The sequence below is a fragment of the Telmatherina bonti genome (assembly GCF_933228915.1).
Source record: "Telmatherina bonti genome assembly, chromosome: 7".
NCBI lineage: Eukaryota > Metazoa > Chordata > Actinopteri > Atheriniformes > Telmatherinidae > Telmatherina > Telmatherina bonti.
This window is the reverse complement of record NC_136625.1, coordinates 34985793-35000842: the sequence shown is the minus strand read 5'-3', so window position 1 is coordinate 35000842 and position 15050 is coordinate 34985793. Positions and strand designations below refer to the sequence as shown.

General features: G+C 41.1%; 2 protein-coding genes across 2 annotated transcripts in view; both read right to left on the bottom strand.

Moving 5' to 3' along the window:
* Positions 1 to 2653: 2653 nt before the first annotated feature.
* On the bottom strand, positions 2654 to 4372 carry LOC306758562 (general transcription factor II-I repeat domain-containing protein 2-like; the record flags this gene model as incomplete). The annotated part of the gene is made up of 1 exon (XM_079243889.1): positions 2654 to 4372. One exon carries the CDS (start codon positions 4370 to 4372, stop codon positions 2654 to 2656), a length of 1719 nt encoding a protein of 572 aa, XP_079100015.1.
* Positions 4373 to 8791: 4419 nt separating this feature from the next.
* LOC306757877 (carboxyl-terminal PDZ ligand of neuronal nitric oxide synthase protein-like) overlaps positions 8792 to 15050 on the bottom strand; it is a gene marked incomplete at both ends in the record, with an annotated part of 33888 nt that continues 27629 nt past the window's right edge. The window contains 3 exons of the mRNA XM_079243050.1: positions 8792 to 9306; positions 9727 to 9895; positions 10080 to 10241. Coding sequence (XP_079099176.1) covers positions 8792 to 9306; positions 9727 to 9895; positions 10080 to 10241 — 846 coding nt within the window. The remainder of the gene's footprint in view (positions 9307 to 9726; positions 9896 to 10079; positions 10242 to 15050) is intronic.

Below are 15050 nucleotides of genomic sequence, written 5' to 3'. Positions count from 1 at the left end.
CCACAGTTTACTGTTAATCTGTAAAAACTGACCAATCAAAACATTCAGGTTGAATTAAAGTTGTTCATTTTCTTATATTTTGTAAGCTTCTTCTCCCGGCTCCCCTCCTCCCCCTCCAGCAGTGCATACCTGACAGCCACACCCTGCATATAAACAGCGTGTTAGGATGAAAATACAAAGTAGTGAAGAAGAAACTAGGAAGGCAAACATGGCTGAGAAAATGCAGGAAGGATTTCCCGACCCGGCTCGGTTTATTTACCTCCTCCTGCTAAACAGCCGAGAAAGAGAAAATCGTTGGTGGAAAAAGCTGCGAACTACAAAAGCATTTGGAGAGAACAAACTTCCCCCAACGCCTTTAAAAAATTCCTGGATCCAAACGGTGATCCGGATCACCACCAAAATTAAATTAATTCTTCCTTTTCACATTTCCAACAACTCCTGAAAATTTAATTAAAATCCGTCCAGAACTTTTTGTGTTATCTTGAACATAAACAGTTAAATGCTGGCCTGCTTGCAAAACCGGAGGGGGAGGAGCCGAGACAGGGCGCCACTTTCACATCTTGCTCACTCCCCAACATCACCCACCCCAGCTTTAAGTTGCGACTTGAGTTAATCCAAACAGGAGCACAGGATCAATTTGTTTTTGATTCCATGTCAGGGCTCAAAAGCAAACATTTTCCATGTTAGTGGTTGGCAAAATTAGCTGAAAACTTCTTATCTTTTCCAAACATGCTGGAAAAAAAGCTGAGTTTTCTGCCTCTTTAATTTAGCATGCAAAAACTGTAAAATACCTGGAAAAATATTGTCTCAGAAAAAAACAAACAAAAAAGAAACAGAGCATATATGAACTGCAGTAGCTCAGCATACCCAGCAACACTCTATGTACTTGACATAGTGAAACAGTTAGCTACTTTCATATTCAGTATTTTATAAGTATTGCTGCTTGTGAACACAATTGTGCTGCCTGTTTACAATCTTGGCGCTAAGCTATGCTGCTAGTTCCAACTATACTGCACATATTTTACTGGTGACCTCAGAATTTCTTCTTGTTGGGGAATTAAATAAGAGTTCCAACTATCTCATGTTATTAGACTCTTAATATTTCCTCTTTTTGATAAAGTAAATAAGCATGCACTACTAAAAAATTTGTCATTAATATGCTGATCTCTCAGAATGAAACCTGAACAAAGCCACACGGGCAGTGTAAGACAGTCTGCAGTTTGCCACATTACAATCAAATATTGATGTTTTTAGTATGTAAATAAGCAAAGAGAAATGGTTGAACTAAATATAAGTCATATATTTTTTCAGGCATAAGGAAGCACACATGTAAGCCTGTTTTCAAAGAAATGGCTAGCATCATATTTAGGGCACATGAGTGACATTTAAAAAGTTTTTTATTTTGCTTGTGGACACACTTGTGTTTTGGCCTTTACAAACTTGATACTAAGCTGTTGTTTGGTTTGCTTTCCCACAGGTTTACTGTGGAAATATATAGTATTTCCTCTGGTTGGGAAAGAAAATTTTAGTGCTCATTTATAAAATCATTAACAATGCTAGCTTTTAATAAGGAACATTAAACATAAAAGAGTTGCTTAGTACCACAGAAGGTTCACTGGAATAGCAGTTCACAACTCCACCTTACAATCAAATAAAAATATTATGATATGCAAGTAAGACAGAAACAGGCTGAACTGTACAATATTAGCAATATTAGCATTGTCATAATTAGCATTACGTAAACCAAATAATTTTTAAGTCATAAAGAGTCTCACATATTTAACATATGTAAAATAGCTTCATATTCAATAATTCATTCATTAGGACAAAACAAAAAAAATCATTCATTAGTGGCATTAAAAAATGTGTTTAATTATGTTGCTTTTTTCCTGTTACAGCAGGAGTCCCCAAACTTTTTCCTGTGAGGGCCACATAACTTTTCCCTTCTCTGATGAGGGGCCGGGGTCAGTTTGTAACAGAAAAAGTGTGATGATTGCAGGAGTGCCTAAATGTAAAAATTTATTGTTTTCCAGAAAGCCACAATCAAATAACCCTTTCTGGACTCTTCACAGAACAAAAGTCAGAAAATAAATAACACTATTAATGAAATAAATAATAACCAAATAACCCTCTCTGGGTTCTTCACAGAAAAAAAGTCCATGGAACATAAACTTTCTGTTGTGCCGTGCACAGTCTTAACAGGTCCAAGTTCAGCTTAGTTGTCAGAGCAGAATCTCTTACTTAAATGACTCATATGAGCAGTCTCTCAAAGTTCTTGTGTTCCTTCCTTATAATCCTTTTGTAGGTTCCAGTAAGCTTGTAGACCTCGTTGTTTGCAGCTCTCTCTCTCTCTCTCATCAACTTCCCTGTGAAAACCACCAAGCAAGCAGGCTGAGAAAATGAACTAAGTGATGCAGGACCTACACAGCACAACCAGTACCACTACCAGTATGGTTGTGGAGATGGATTTTATCCCAGTAGATTTTATTATGATTATATTTGTTTATACTCAGAATGACTCATTCAAGTCAGAAAAGTGAGCTTACCTTTGTATGTTCATCAGTGTGAACTGTGGGCCTGCATCTGGCTGGTGAGAAGTTGAACGTCAGGTTCCATTCTAGTCACTGCCAGTCTCAAACACTGATGCAGATGTTCATCTGTCAATCTTGATCTCATTGGAGTTTTCAGCAGTTTCATGCGCGAAAAGGTTTGCTTGCAGATATACGTGCTGCCAAAAAAGTGTTGACATCTTCATTGCGTGTTTTCTGATGTTAGGGAACCTGTCGTTTGGGAGGGCGGCATAGAAGTCAATGAGACTGTTGGGCTTGAATCCGTCTTTCAGAACATCACAGTTCTGTAACTCGGCCAACTCAAACTGATAAGAAGGCTGGGCTTCATCAATGTCGGCAACAAATGGGTTCTGGAAAAGACGGATTTCTTTTGCATGAGCATGTAGTTCACGGAATCGCACACCGAACTCCGCCTTCAGCATTTCCAATGCTTCCACACACTTTTCAGCTGGAAACGGGACCGCTGGGTTCTCTGCAGAGAGGTTTTGTGTAGCAGGGAGATGGATGAAGCTGTGCTTTTTCACTTGTCCCAAAAGCAGCTCTAGTTTCACCTCAAATGCTTTTATGTGGGAATACATGTCGCAAATGAGTTTCCCCTGGCCTTGTAGTTGCAAGTTAAAGCTGTTCAGCATTTCTGTCATGTCTGTTAAAAATGCGAGGTGCCATTTCCATTCTGGGTCCGTCAGCTCTGGCACCGTTTTGTTTTGTGAATGAAGAAATGCGTTAATTTCAGGTAGCAGCTCGTAAAAACGCCTGAAAACTCTGCCCCGGCTCAACCATCGGACCTCTGTGTAGTACAGCACATCTCCGTGCGCAGATTCCAGTTCAGACAGGAATTCTTGGAACTGCCTGTGTTTAAGTCCCTTTGCTCTGATGAAGTTTATGCATGACACCACAACCTTCATGACAGAATCCCACGTCAACACTTTGCAGCACAGTGCTTGCTGGTGAATTAGGCAGTGGACTTGTAGCAGGGCGGTGAGACCCCGTTCTTCCATCTCCCGGTTCATGCGTCCTATTAGACCCCGAGACATGCCCACCATACTAGGAGCCCCGTCAGTTGTGATGCTGGCCAGCTTTGACCAGTCCAGGTCCAACTCTTCCATGGTTTGGTACACTTTGCCGAAAATATCCTCCCCCGTCGTAGTCCCTTTCAGACTTTGGAGTGCTGCCAGCTCCTCGCACATCTCAAAGTTTGCACTAACTCCACGAATAAAAATGAGCAGCTGCGCGGTGTCCTGCATGTCTGTGCTCTCATCCAGTGCTAATGAAAAACATTCAAATTCTTTCGTCTTCTGCTGCAGCTGGACATATACATTACCCCCGATTTCTTCAATGCGTCTGGTGATTGTACTCGCTGATAGACTCACGGCATTAAAGACATCTTTCTTCTCGGGACACACCTCCTCCGCGACAGCGTTCATGCATTTCTTGACAAACTCTCCATCAGTGAAAGGTTTACCACTGCTTGCTATCAGTTGAGCAACCCGAAAGCTGGCCCGAACAGATGACTGGTTCAGCTGAGCTTGGCGTACAAATGTATTCTGCTGAGCTAACAGTCCACTTTTTAGCTTTGAGAGTTTGTCTGCTCGCATTTGGCCTTGCAAGCTATCATACTTGTCTTTGTGACGGGATTCATAGTGTCGCCGCAGATTGTATTCTTTGAATACCGCCACCGCCGCTTGACAGATGAGACAGACAGCCTTTTCTTTGCATTGAACAAAAAAATAATCGTTTGTCCACTGCAGGTTAAATGCCCTGCATTCTGAATCAATTTTTCTCTTACCTAATCTTTTCGCCATCATGCCGCTCTCTCTTTGAGAGGGGCGGGTTTAGGATTTTTTTTCTGGGGGTTGCCAGATAGGGGCACAGACTGCACAAGGTTGGAACAGAATGTCACGTTATATGCGTGTATAAAATAGTTACTAACTAATAGTTAATAATGAAAATAGTTCATAACTAAGGAACATTTTATTGCAAAAGTCCAACTTTATTATCAAATACAAATACACATATATGAAAAAAAAATCAAAATGCTTTCTGGTATTGTTCAGGGGGCCGGACCAAATGTGGAGGCGGGCCGTATCCGGCCCGCGGGCCGTAGTTTGGGGACCACTGTGTTACAGCATTGATGCTAAGCTATGCTATATGGCTGCTAGTTTCAACGATCCCTCATATTTATGGAGACATAGTTGCTATGTCTTCTTGTTGGGAAAGTAATGATGTTTTAAATATGTACTTTTGTTTTGAACAAATAAATTACAAATAAATAACTCTGTCTCTTCCAAGAATGAAAGCTAACCATTTCCAAACTTAGCCTCACTGTTTAATAAGAAAATGAACGAAGAGTTAACGGACATATCACAGTAACCACATTCGACATTACAATCAAATGCTAATATCTTCATTGATAAGTCAACAAACGGGCTGAACGTAACATCGATAAACTCTAATATCATCCAGCAAATGCTTGTCTAAATTCGGTTATGAGTTCTTTGTGACTTAAAGGAGCCAGAAGTGATTCAACAAGCAAGAGCTAATGGAGAAGAGATGGTGAGTCCAAAAATCTGAAACAAAAAAAAATCTTGAATTACTCTCATAAAAAAAAAAAAAAAAAAAAAAAATTAAGACACTAAGACTTCAATTACACAATGCTTGAAGTAAATAATTTAGGATATATCTGTTAACAGTGTCTTTATCGTCATGTTACCACATCCTTTAAGACCAAATAAACATGTAGGTACACTCATAAGTTCAGAATGCATTAATTTCAAGATTAATTTTACCAAAAAAGCACAAAAAGATGTGGATTTAGGAGGGGGTGAACAGAGCGACGCTACAAACCATTCTTTATAATCAAGCAATGAAAACAAAGGCCAACTGATGGAGGCCGCCCACCATTTCTGTCCACAGCAGCTGTACAAGTGGTGCTGCAGAGTGTCGTGGCTGGATGTAGGTGGGTAATGGCTGATATTATTCATATTCTCCAGCTTATCTGCTTACATCAAGCTCCTCCCTGCAGACACTGTGCTTAACGGGAGCTGACCCTGTTTAATGAGCACAGCTGGTGTTTCTTTAATGATAATAGAGAGCCATCTCCCTCACAAAGGACCTTCTGCATGCCCACATCTTATTTTCTCAAGCAATACTAAGGAGGAAACATTCTTTAAAAGGTCAGTCAAGGAGCTGGTGACACTTATTGTTGCATTATATTTCAGTTTAAATCAGACCAGTATTAGATTCAGTAATTTGTATAGACCAAACATACCAAGAGAGCCGATGGCATTTGAGATATGACATTTAATTCCACAGAGAGAGAAACATTGGCGTAAGTGCACTTTTGTTTTGAGCACACTTCTTGTGAAAAGACATAACCTTGGGAAGAAATGTTAGAGACAGAGAGACATGGAAAAGATGTAGTGAGTTTCAGGGAACAATAAGAAGAGGAGGAATTTGAGAAGGCAGCCAACAAGAGATTGATCGACACTGGAAACAGCTCAGTCACCTTCCTAATTCAGCAAATCAAACAGTTGGCACACAGCATCAGAGTCCTGAAATCTTTGACACGCATCAATGTTTTCATGACTTCATATTTCAGGACTTTACAAAACAAATCCTTTAACCGGTGGAGAAACAGTGACACAGCAGTTTAGCACTTCTGCACTTTGACATTAAGTGATGCTGACAGCATAAGTGGCTACATTTTACAGGATCAGGGACCAGTGAGATATTTACCTCTGAGATATGAGCCCATGTAATCACAAAGATTAAAAATGTATTGAAAATAAAAATCACAGAATTCATCTATTTCTAAACAAATCACAACTTTGAAGTGTAAAAAGAGGAGACAGACACGATCAGTGTTGCCAACTTAGAGTGAGCACCTTGAGCATGCTCAGTGATGGTAGTGTGGTAAACTATAGGAGGCTGTGGACTGTTTAAAAGAACGTTTCAAGGACATTTCATACATGTAAATATAATAACAATTACAGCACAGACATCACCTTTAACCTAATTTGGATGTAAATTTGTTCAGATTATGTTGCCAAGCAACAGCCGTGACTTCTGCAGTAATCACAGATGGACATATAATCGTACTGGTATTGGTAATCTTATTGGTCGTATTGGTCAATCACGAGGTCATACTTGAAACAAAGAAATTTATGAATGAGAGCGGATTCATTGGGAATTTGGCTGTGTTAATATACAATATGTGTGAGCACAAGAAGTAAGTGAGAAGCAAGCAGGCGTAAAGCAGAATGAAAATTTGATGTAATGACCTTCCCCACACCTTGTGAACACATCTCATGCTGAGCTGAAATAAAAACCAGAGGGCCCCGAATATAGATTTTCCTCACATCAAAAACACGTGTAATCCATGTTATTAATATCCAGTGAATGAAACCTGTTGTTAGAGCTCATGGTTTAAATATTGAAGCTCTAGCAGAAGGAAAGTAAAGGAAACTAACCTGGTATATGGAAGCCAAGAGCGGCCATGCTTGAAAACATTTTCTTTGAAATTATTATCTGAAGATATTTAGTCTACCAAATTGTTATCTCAGGATCATTGTTTAATTATTTTTTAAAAGCTATGATAAAAAGAATAAATCCCTGTCTAGATTGAATTGGGCAAATAGGGAAGAGCTTCCCATTAGATAATTACGTCATAATTTATTATGTTTCGACAAGTTATTTAACTCTGACTGATACAGTTAGTGGGTTCTCATTTCTGAAGACACATCCTGTGTTGGTGGATGTTTCAGAAGGGCCAAATTATTGGCCAGAGAAGAGAAAACATCTTGCGAGATGCAGAACCTACCAAAACTGGATTAAAAATGAACAATGCATTAGTTAAACCTGGAAAGCGAGGGTGGACCCAACGTCTTCCTTGAAGAAATGCGGCCAAAAAAACATCCTGAATGATGGTGATCGGTGATGACTTAAACCAGGGTCTGCAATGTTTACTCATAAAAGAGCCATGTATACTACCTATCCCACCATGTTCAGTTTAGAGCCGCAAAACCTATTTGATGCTAAAAATAATTTTGAATAAATAAAACTGTTCACACCCTGCGATGGACTGGCGAGCTGTCCAGGGTGAACCCTGCCTGTCGCCCAAAGCTGGGATAGGCTCCAGCTTCCCCGCGACCCGGAATTGGATTAAGCAGTTTGGAAAATGGATGAATCAATAAAACTGTTCACATTTTACTGCTTTTTATTTGTAATGATGATAGTAAATGTTTTTTTTAAAAAAAATCATCTTCAGCTTAGTACTTTTCAGCAAATGTTTTTGTTTTCACTGCAAATGCCTTGAAATGTTTCATAATTTACTGGTACAAATCAAACATATGGTTAAGCCAGCATCTTTGGCAATGAATCCAAGTGAATTGGCTAGCTCAGTTTTACGCTGTTTTCCTGGAGCCAGCGAGGAGTCAAAGATTGCAGACCCCTGACTTATACGTTTGGTGGAATTATCTAGACTGATGAGTCCATATTTACACTGTTGCAGGGTGGGAGCATCAGGGTAAGAAGATATGAGTCCTCGTGCCAACTATACAATCCTGTGAACAGCAGGTTGTAAAATTTTCCTTAATGGCACGCCCATACACCAATAACAATGCCAGGTAACAATGCTAATCTTCTGTGCTAATTACATGCTAACTGCTCATTTTCAAGCTCACCTTCTCTATCATGTTATTTTCAGAAAACAAAGCTTATCATCTTTTGATAATCAGTACATGGTTATCTAAAAGAACAAAAGGTGGCTGTCTGGTTATAAGTGATGATAAGCTTCGTAATGTCGAGATAAAGGCTTTATAAATAAACAACTGCAAACATGGGAGCTCTTGGTTTTCATAACGGTCTATGTTAAACATTGCTGAGCTGAAAACAAACCTGCCAAACAAGCATCCAAGTAGCTGTAATAAAAACACATTAGCGACTAAAGAAAAGGACGTGTGTTTGTGGCAGTTCAGGAGGAGCTTTTGGGACTTTTCAAGCCTTAACCATGCACAAGAAGCTATGACAAACACTGAAGGACAGGGAAACTCTGAATAATGTGGCCTTTTTGGCCAAAACAGTCATGAGTGAGCGTCACAATTACATGATAAGTTACACCTGCTGATGATGAAATCATAATGTTTGAGTTCTGTGAAGTCCTGCAGGTTCTGAGTGTCTACTGGGTGGTGCATGAGTTCAGGCTGCCTTGTGCATGGACGCCACTAAACAGCCATCTCATCTCCTAAGCAGTCCGCGAGGCTCTCTGCATTCAGCACATTTAAGAGTCGTGCAGCACCATCCGCCCCCACTCCTTCCCCGTGCCCCCAGCTGTCTCGGTCGTCGCTTTCGTCTGTATTTGATTCGTACTCTGATCCGATCCCAGATTCCCTAAAACGAAGTAACTCCAAGGCTCCCAGAACTTGCTCCCCAAGCAGCGAGCTATCATCACTGGGGGTCTCTCCGGGGTCCTGGCCTTGCCCCTGGCTGTCAGGCCCGGTGGCCGAGAAGCGAAAGCACTCAAGTCGAACTCCACTGCCGCTCATGCCCAGAGGAATGGCGTTGGCGGTACCTGGAGAGCAGGGCCCTGGCAGAGCAGACACCCATGTACCATCACCGATCTGGAACTGGGACTGAGCCACTAATGGGGCTGCAGATGATGAAGGGGTGAGGGGTGTACAGGGAGCGCTGAGGGGCTTCGCACGGAAAGTTATCTCCAGCAGACTGTCCTGGGAGCCCACTAAAGACACACAAAGACAAGATGAAAAGAAAGTGTAAAAGACGGGATGAAATAAAGCACAGAAGAGATTTCAGTTATCACATCCAAACAGAGATGCAGAACACTGAAACAGATGAGATTACAGAGTGGGAAGACAGGATTTGATAAGCCATTAGCATTGCAGCACATCACTGGCCGAAAGCTGGGAAGGGAGAAGAGAGGTGGGTGCTGCATACTCCGACAAGGCTGTCAGGTGATAATTAATTGCATGCCAGAAGTAGACGAGAAAAACGAGCTATAACAGGAAGAAAGGGGCAAGAAAGTAAAAAAAAAAAAAAAAAAAAGAGGTTTGATGTTAGTAAAAGAAAACAGAAAAGAAGAAAGAGGAATGAGAATGGCAGCTGAACGGGAAGTGAAGAAGAAAAGCTGATTTTCACTCACTGGATCTTAACTGGCCAGCAGATTTTAGCTCGAGCTCCTGGATCTGCTTAACTAAGAGCGAAATATGTTGCAGCAGGTCGGTGTTCTGCTGCAGCAGCCTCTGTACTCTGGCTTGGGCTTCCGTCCGTGCACACATCTCGACAGACAGCTGCTCCTGGAGGACATGAACCTGAATGCAACAACACAGACAACATGCAGAACACACATATGAAAAAAAACAACAGTAATTTGCTTATTCTTTTGGCATCTTCAGGGTGTTTAATTAGTCCTGCAGTTAATCAGAAGTAAAGACTGTTCATTGGGAACAGCATGCCTGTCACACAGGAGGAGAGACAGCACACCAAACAGAGTACCTGTGCTGAAACCGCCAGCGCTTGCTGTTCCTGCTGCTGCAGCTGTTTCTGAAGGAGCTGGAGCTGATGCTCTGCAGTGCAGGACGCCTCTGCTGCCGACTGACCCGACACAGAGGCCCCGAGGATGGGAGAACTCAGCAGCAGAGGGGGCTCGTCACACACCTGCAGAGAAAAATCATGACAGTGTCGCATTGATGGCATGTTTAGTGTCTGGTTTTAAAATTGAAGTCAAGTCAACATTTTGTAAAATTCTACACAAATTACAAATTCTTAACTAAGGCTTAAAATGAGGCACATGTCGTCTCAGTGACGCTGCACTGCCATGCCTTCCTGAGCTCGTATAACCACCTTCAGTTGCTTCAGTTGTATTTGTTTTCTGCACAATGTTATTACTCTCTCAGAGGAATTTTGGTGCACAGCTTCCTCAACATCTTGTCATGGCGTCTGAATCAGGTGGAGGTCTGATCACCTCAACTCCTTGATTTATTTCTTTTTTTGCTTATTGTGATGAAGATCTGCTGCTGTTTTTGGGATCATCTTCCTGTTGTATGACCCAGTCAACTTTAGTTGCCAGACCGATGTCCTCACATCTGTCTCTAGAACACTTTGATGTTCATGGTCCACTGAGTGACTGCAAGGTGTCCAGATGCAGTGGGTGCCAAACAAGCCCAAATCATCAGCCCACCTCCACCGTGCTTGACAGTTTTCAATCCAAAATGATATCGTTCCATAAGTCTTGGTTTGTTCAGATGTTGCTTGGCAAACCCCAGCTGTGCTGCTGAGTTGTACAGAGAAGAGATTTTCTCCTGCTATCCTTGCAAACAAGTTGTATTTGTTCAGACTTTTTCTGATTGTTCTGACATGAACTTTCACATTTAACAAGCTAACAAGCCAGTGGGGTCTGAGATGCGACTCATGCTTTTATTTTCTTATTTCTGGTGTGAAGTTAGACTGAACTTTTCTACATAGATGCTTTTATCCAGATGATTAGTGATCAGTTAACCAAACATGTATGTGTTGCGGGTGGGAGGAAGCCCGAGCTGCGCATAGACGAGAAGAACAAGCTAATTCTGCATGCGAGGCTCGAACTAGCGACCTTCTCCCCGTGAGGCTGCAGTGCTGATCACTACACCACCGTGCTGGCCCACTCCACTCCTGGAAAGTTTACCAACTGTCTTGAAAGTTTTTCTACTTGGGAATAATTTTCTGTCAGTAGAATGATAAATTCCAAGTAGAAATGATCTTAAATACAAACCTTCCCAGACTGATGAGAAGCAACAGCTGCTTCTCTGAGATCAGTTCTGATGTCTTTCCTCCTTGTCTCTTTTAACACACATCTGAATGCGACAGACAAAGACGTGTCTGTCTGCTTTCATAGAACGTTTTCAGCCAGTATACCAACATACGCTGGCGTTCACAACCTCCACCCGAGACAACTGAGTGATTGTGTGATTTATCAAATGCGTCATCTAGCAGCCGTCCTTAGGAACTTAAAATCAAACTCTGCACAATTCTGCTAATTACCCACTAATCTGAATCAGGTGTGTTGCAGCAGGGAAACTCCGAACACTTGCAGGACTGTGGCCTTCGAGAACCGGAGTGGCCCGCCACTGCTCTGAACGTACGGCTGGAAAAGTATCAGAAACTTCATAAATAAGGAGAATAAAATGTTTTTTGGGTGATCATGTTCACCACTGTGACAAACACCTCCATGCTCAAAATCAGCTGCTCTCATGGAGATCATGCAAATTATGATTTTTAAGATTGTATGTGTACTAACCTTGTTGCTTATGTGTTTTTATCATAGACTCTACATAAAAAGATGGACGTAGCCTCCACAACGTCACCCGTAGGTTTTTGAAGAACTGAATTGAAGCATGGTGGGCGGTTCCTACCATCGCCATGTTGGCAGCATCATGCGCGTCGTCTCACCCGGAAAATACAAATATGGGCAAAGAGGTGGAGCTGAGAGGGGGGGCTGTGAGCGTCATGGTGGATGATTGACATCGAGCGAACTCTGAGGTTTCTGTAGCTAAGAGCTAACCGAGCTAACCCGGAGATAACAGGAGCTAACCAGCTAACGGAGGTAAGCGGGCTAAAGCTAAGTCACGTTGTTAACCGGCTAAAAACCGCGGTTGTTCTACGTTTTTCTGATTTGAGAATGGTACCTGTCAATCAAAAGGACACGCCCCTAAATATGATGAACTTCGGAGCTTAAATTACTTTTAAACGGGCGAGTTAGAAAAAAAAATTCACTCCTCCCACAGTTATCATGAAGGTAAACCTGACCTATTAAATCTCAAATGGATTTTTGTACCAGGCTGTAAACATGTTTATTTCTGCTGTAAACATGTTTATTTCCGCTGTAAACATGCATATTTCTGCTGTAAATTTGTTTATTTCTGCTGTAAACATGTTTATTTCTGCTGTAAACATGTTTATTTCCGCTGTAAACATGTTTATTTCTGCTGTAAACATGTTTATTTCCGCTGTAAACATGTTTATTTCTGCTGTAAACATGTTTATTTCTGCTGTAAACATGTTTATTTCTGCTGTGAAGTTGGTCTTTTTAACATGGGATTCTATGGGGATTTGCTCTGTTTTGGAGCCCCTAGTGGATGAAGGGGGAACTGCATATAGTTGCGTATAGGCTTCACTTTTAACTACCGAAGTTTGCCGCTTGGTTTATATGTTAAAAAATAAAGTGCTAACTTCACAGATTTATCTCTGTATTAATGATTTATTGTTTACAGCCCTGGTAAAGATTTCTTACAATTATCTGGGGACCCCCATGGGGGACCTGAGCCGAAGAGAAACACAGTAATAGAGGATCTCACACTGATGTTATATGGATGAGTTAATCAGCAGGAACTGGCTGCTACTGATGCCTTTTCTGTTTCTGTGGAAGTAAAGATGGACTGTCTTCATTTCCAACCATTTTACTGTCCAGCCTTTACATTTCAGTCAAGTCTCCACATGACTTTTGTCCAGATTAGCCTCATAGTTCTGGATCTAAACACTATGAAGCTATCAGAGCTTCATTCCTGTTGGGAATAAAAGGTTTCGCTCAGTAATCGATGACGGAAGCGTTACAGCAGACACAACTGGTCCAGCCAGTGGTGGTTCACTGCGGTCAGTTCACTCTGAAATCTTGTTTGTAGTTATTTATTTGTACACAGTTTGAATTAAATTGCTGTCATTTCTGAACGTTGCAGCCAAACTTCTCCAAAACATGCTGCACATTTCCATAATGAATGCAGTTCCAACAAATCATATCACTGTGATGAAATGATAGGGAGGTGTAGCCAACAACCCTAAATGATAGAGTAGTAGTGGGAAGAAAAATACACGAGAGACTGTGTGTGTACTTGTGTGTGCTGGTCTGATGTACTCGTGGAGGGAATTGCAAAGAGACAGTGTGCTGATGGCCGTGCGCCCATTTCATCTCAGCCTGGTGCAGAAATCCACAGATTGCCACTTGGATGTCATCACCTCTTAATGCCCCACGTGGAGTTTTGCTACAAGCTCTTAAAATATTTGTGTGACTTGTTGAAGTTTTATTCAACGTCTTTGCCTAAAGACTGATAGTTCAAGAGAAATGCAGCAAGCTTTTCAGGAGAGTATCAAAGACGAGTATCGGTGCTTTCAAGCGTGTCAAGTTTCGTACATAAAACTCATATCAGAGCGGGATTTTGTATTTTAATCTGTTTCTGCAGAATAAAGAAACTAGCCTTCTGTTTGGAGTTTCAGACACCAAAGCAATGATTTTCAATCCTCACTCCATATATTACAGGATTGCCCTGGTCATATGGGACTGAATTCAGAATAAAAAAAATTAAACTACTTATTTTTCCTAATGTAAATGTTTCTTTTATTTATTTATCTATTTATTTACTGATTCATTTTCCCTTACATTATTTATCAGGCCCTGATCTTTTTTTTTTTTTTTTTTTTCTGAAAATCTGGCCCACCTGAATATCTAATTGAGTAGCCCTGCTCTACATGATCTATGTGGTAGGGAATTGGACAAGACGCTGCACTCGACACATTAAAAAGCATTGCGCTCCAGGTCACATGATGTCATGACGGATTCGCTCCTGCAAAGTTAGAAATGTCTGGTTTCTGAAGGGGGCAGTCCCCTCGGAGCGCCGACACAGGTCTAGCTCTGTATACTGACCCCAGAAACAATCCATTACTCACATTAGGCTGATTTAAGTTGCACGTCTCCCTTTAGTGTTATTAATGTTTTATTAACGGAGTTATTAAGAGTTAAATGTTTAAACTCCTCTCTGTACAGAACTCTGGTCAACAGCGTTGTTTTTAAAGTGCTCTGCAAATAAAACTGGATTGGATTAGGACAGGCATAACTTGTTGAGATGAACATTTAATTCACACAAGTATGAAAGCCCTCAGAGTGTTGATGAGCAGACATGTACGAGAGGGCAGACGCTGGCTTTATGGACATTAGAGGATTAGCAGGAGCAGAACTAAAATACTGCTGTTTTCTGGCAATTTCATCAACAAGCTACATGATCCCATCAATATTTAAGAAACTTTCTGGAGCATTTCCTTAAAAACAAGCTTTTAATGACTTGGCTGTGCAGCTTCCATCCCTCAGAGCTGTTTTACACTTTCAACACCATCCTGTCTGATCTTAAACTGGGAATTCTTAATGAGCATGGCTTTTAAACTCTTTTCAGTTCAATGAGTTATTGCAAAATGAGCTCAGATCGCCTCCTGTTTGTCCTGATCTGAAGTGCTGTGCATCATTTCCTGTTTTGATCATTGTAATATCCCTACTTTAGTTTGCAGTCTTGTGTGAGGCTGCAAATTCCTTACGCATGTTACCAAAAACGAAACAAGGCAACACTTTTCCTTAAATTCTTCCCATCTGGGAACGAGCATTTTATTCAAATACCAAAATAGATGTGTGACCTCTGAGACGAGTTCAGAAAACCAGCAACATTCCCA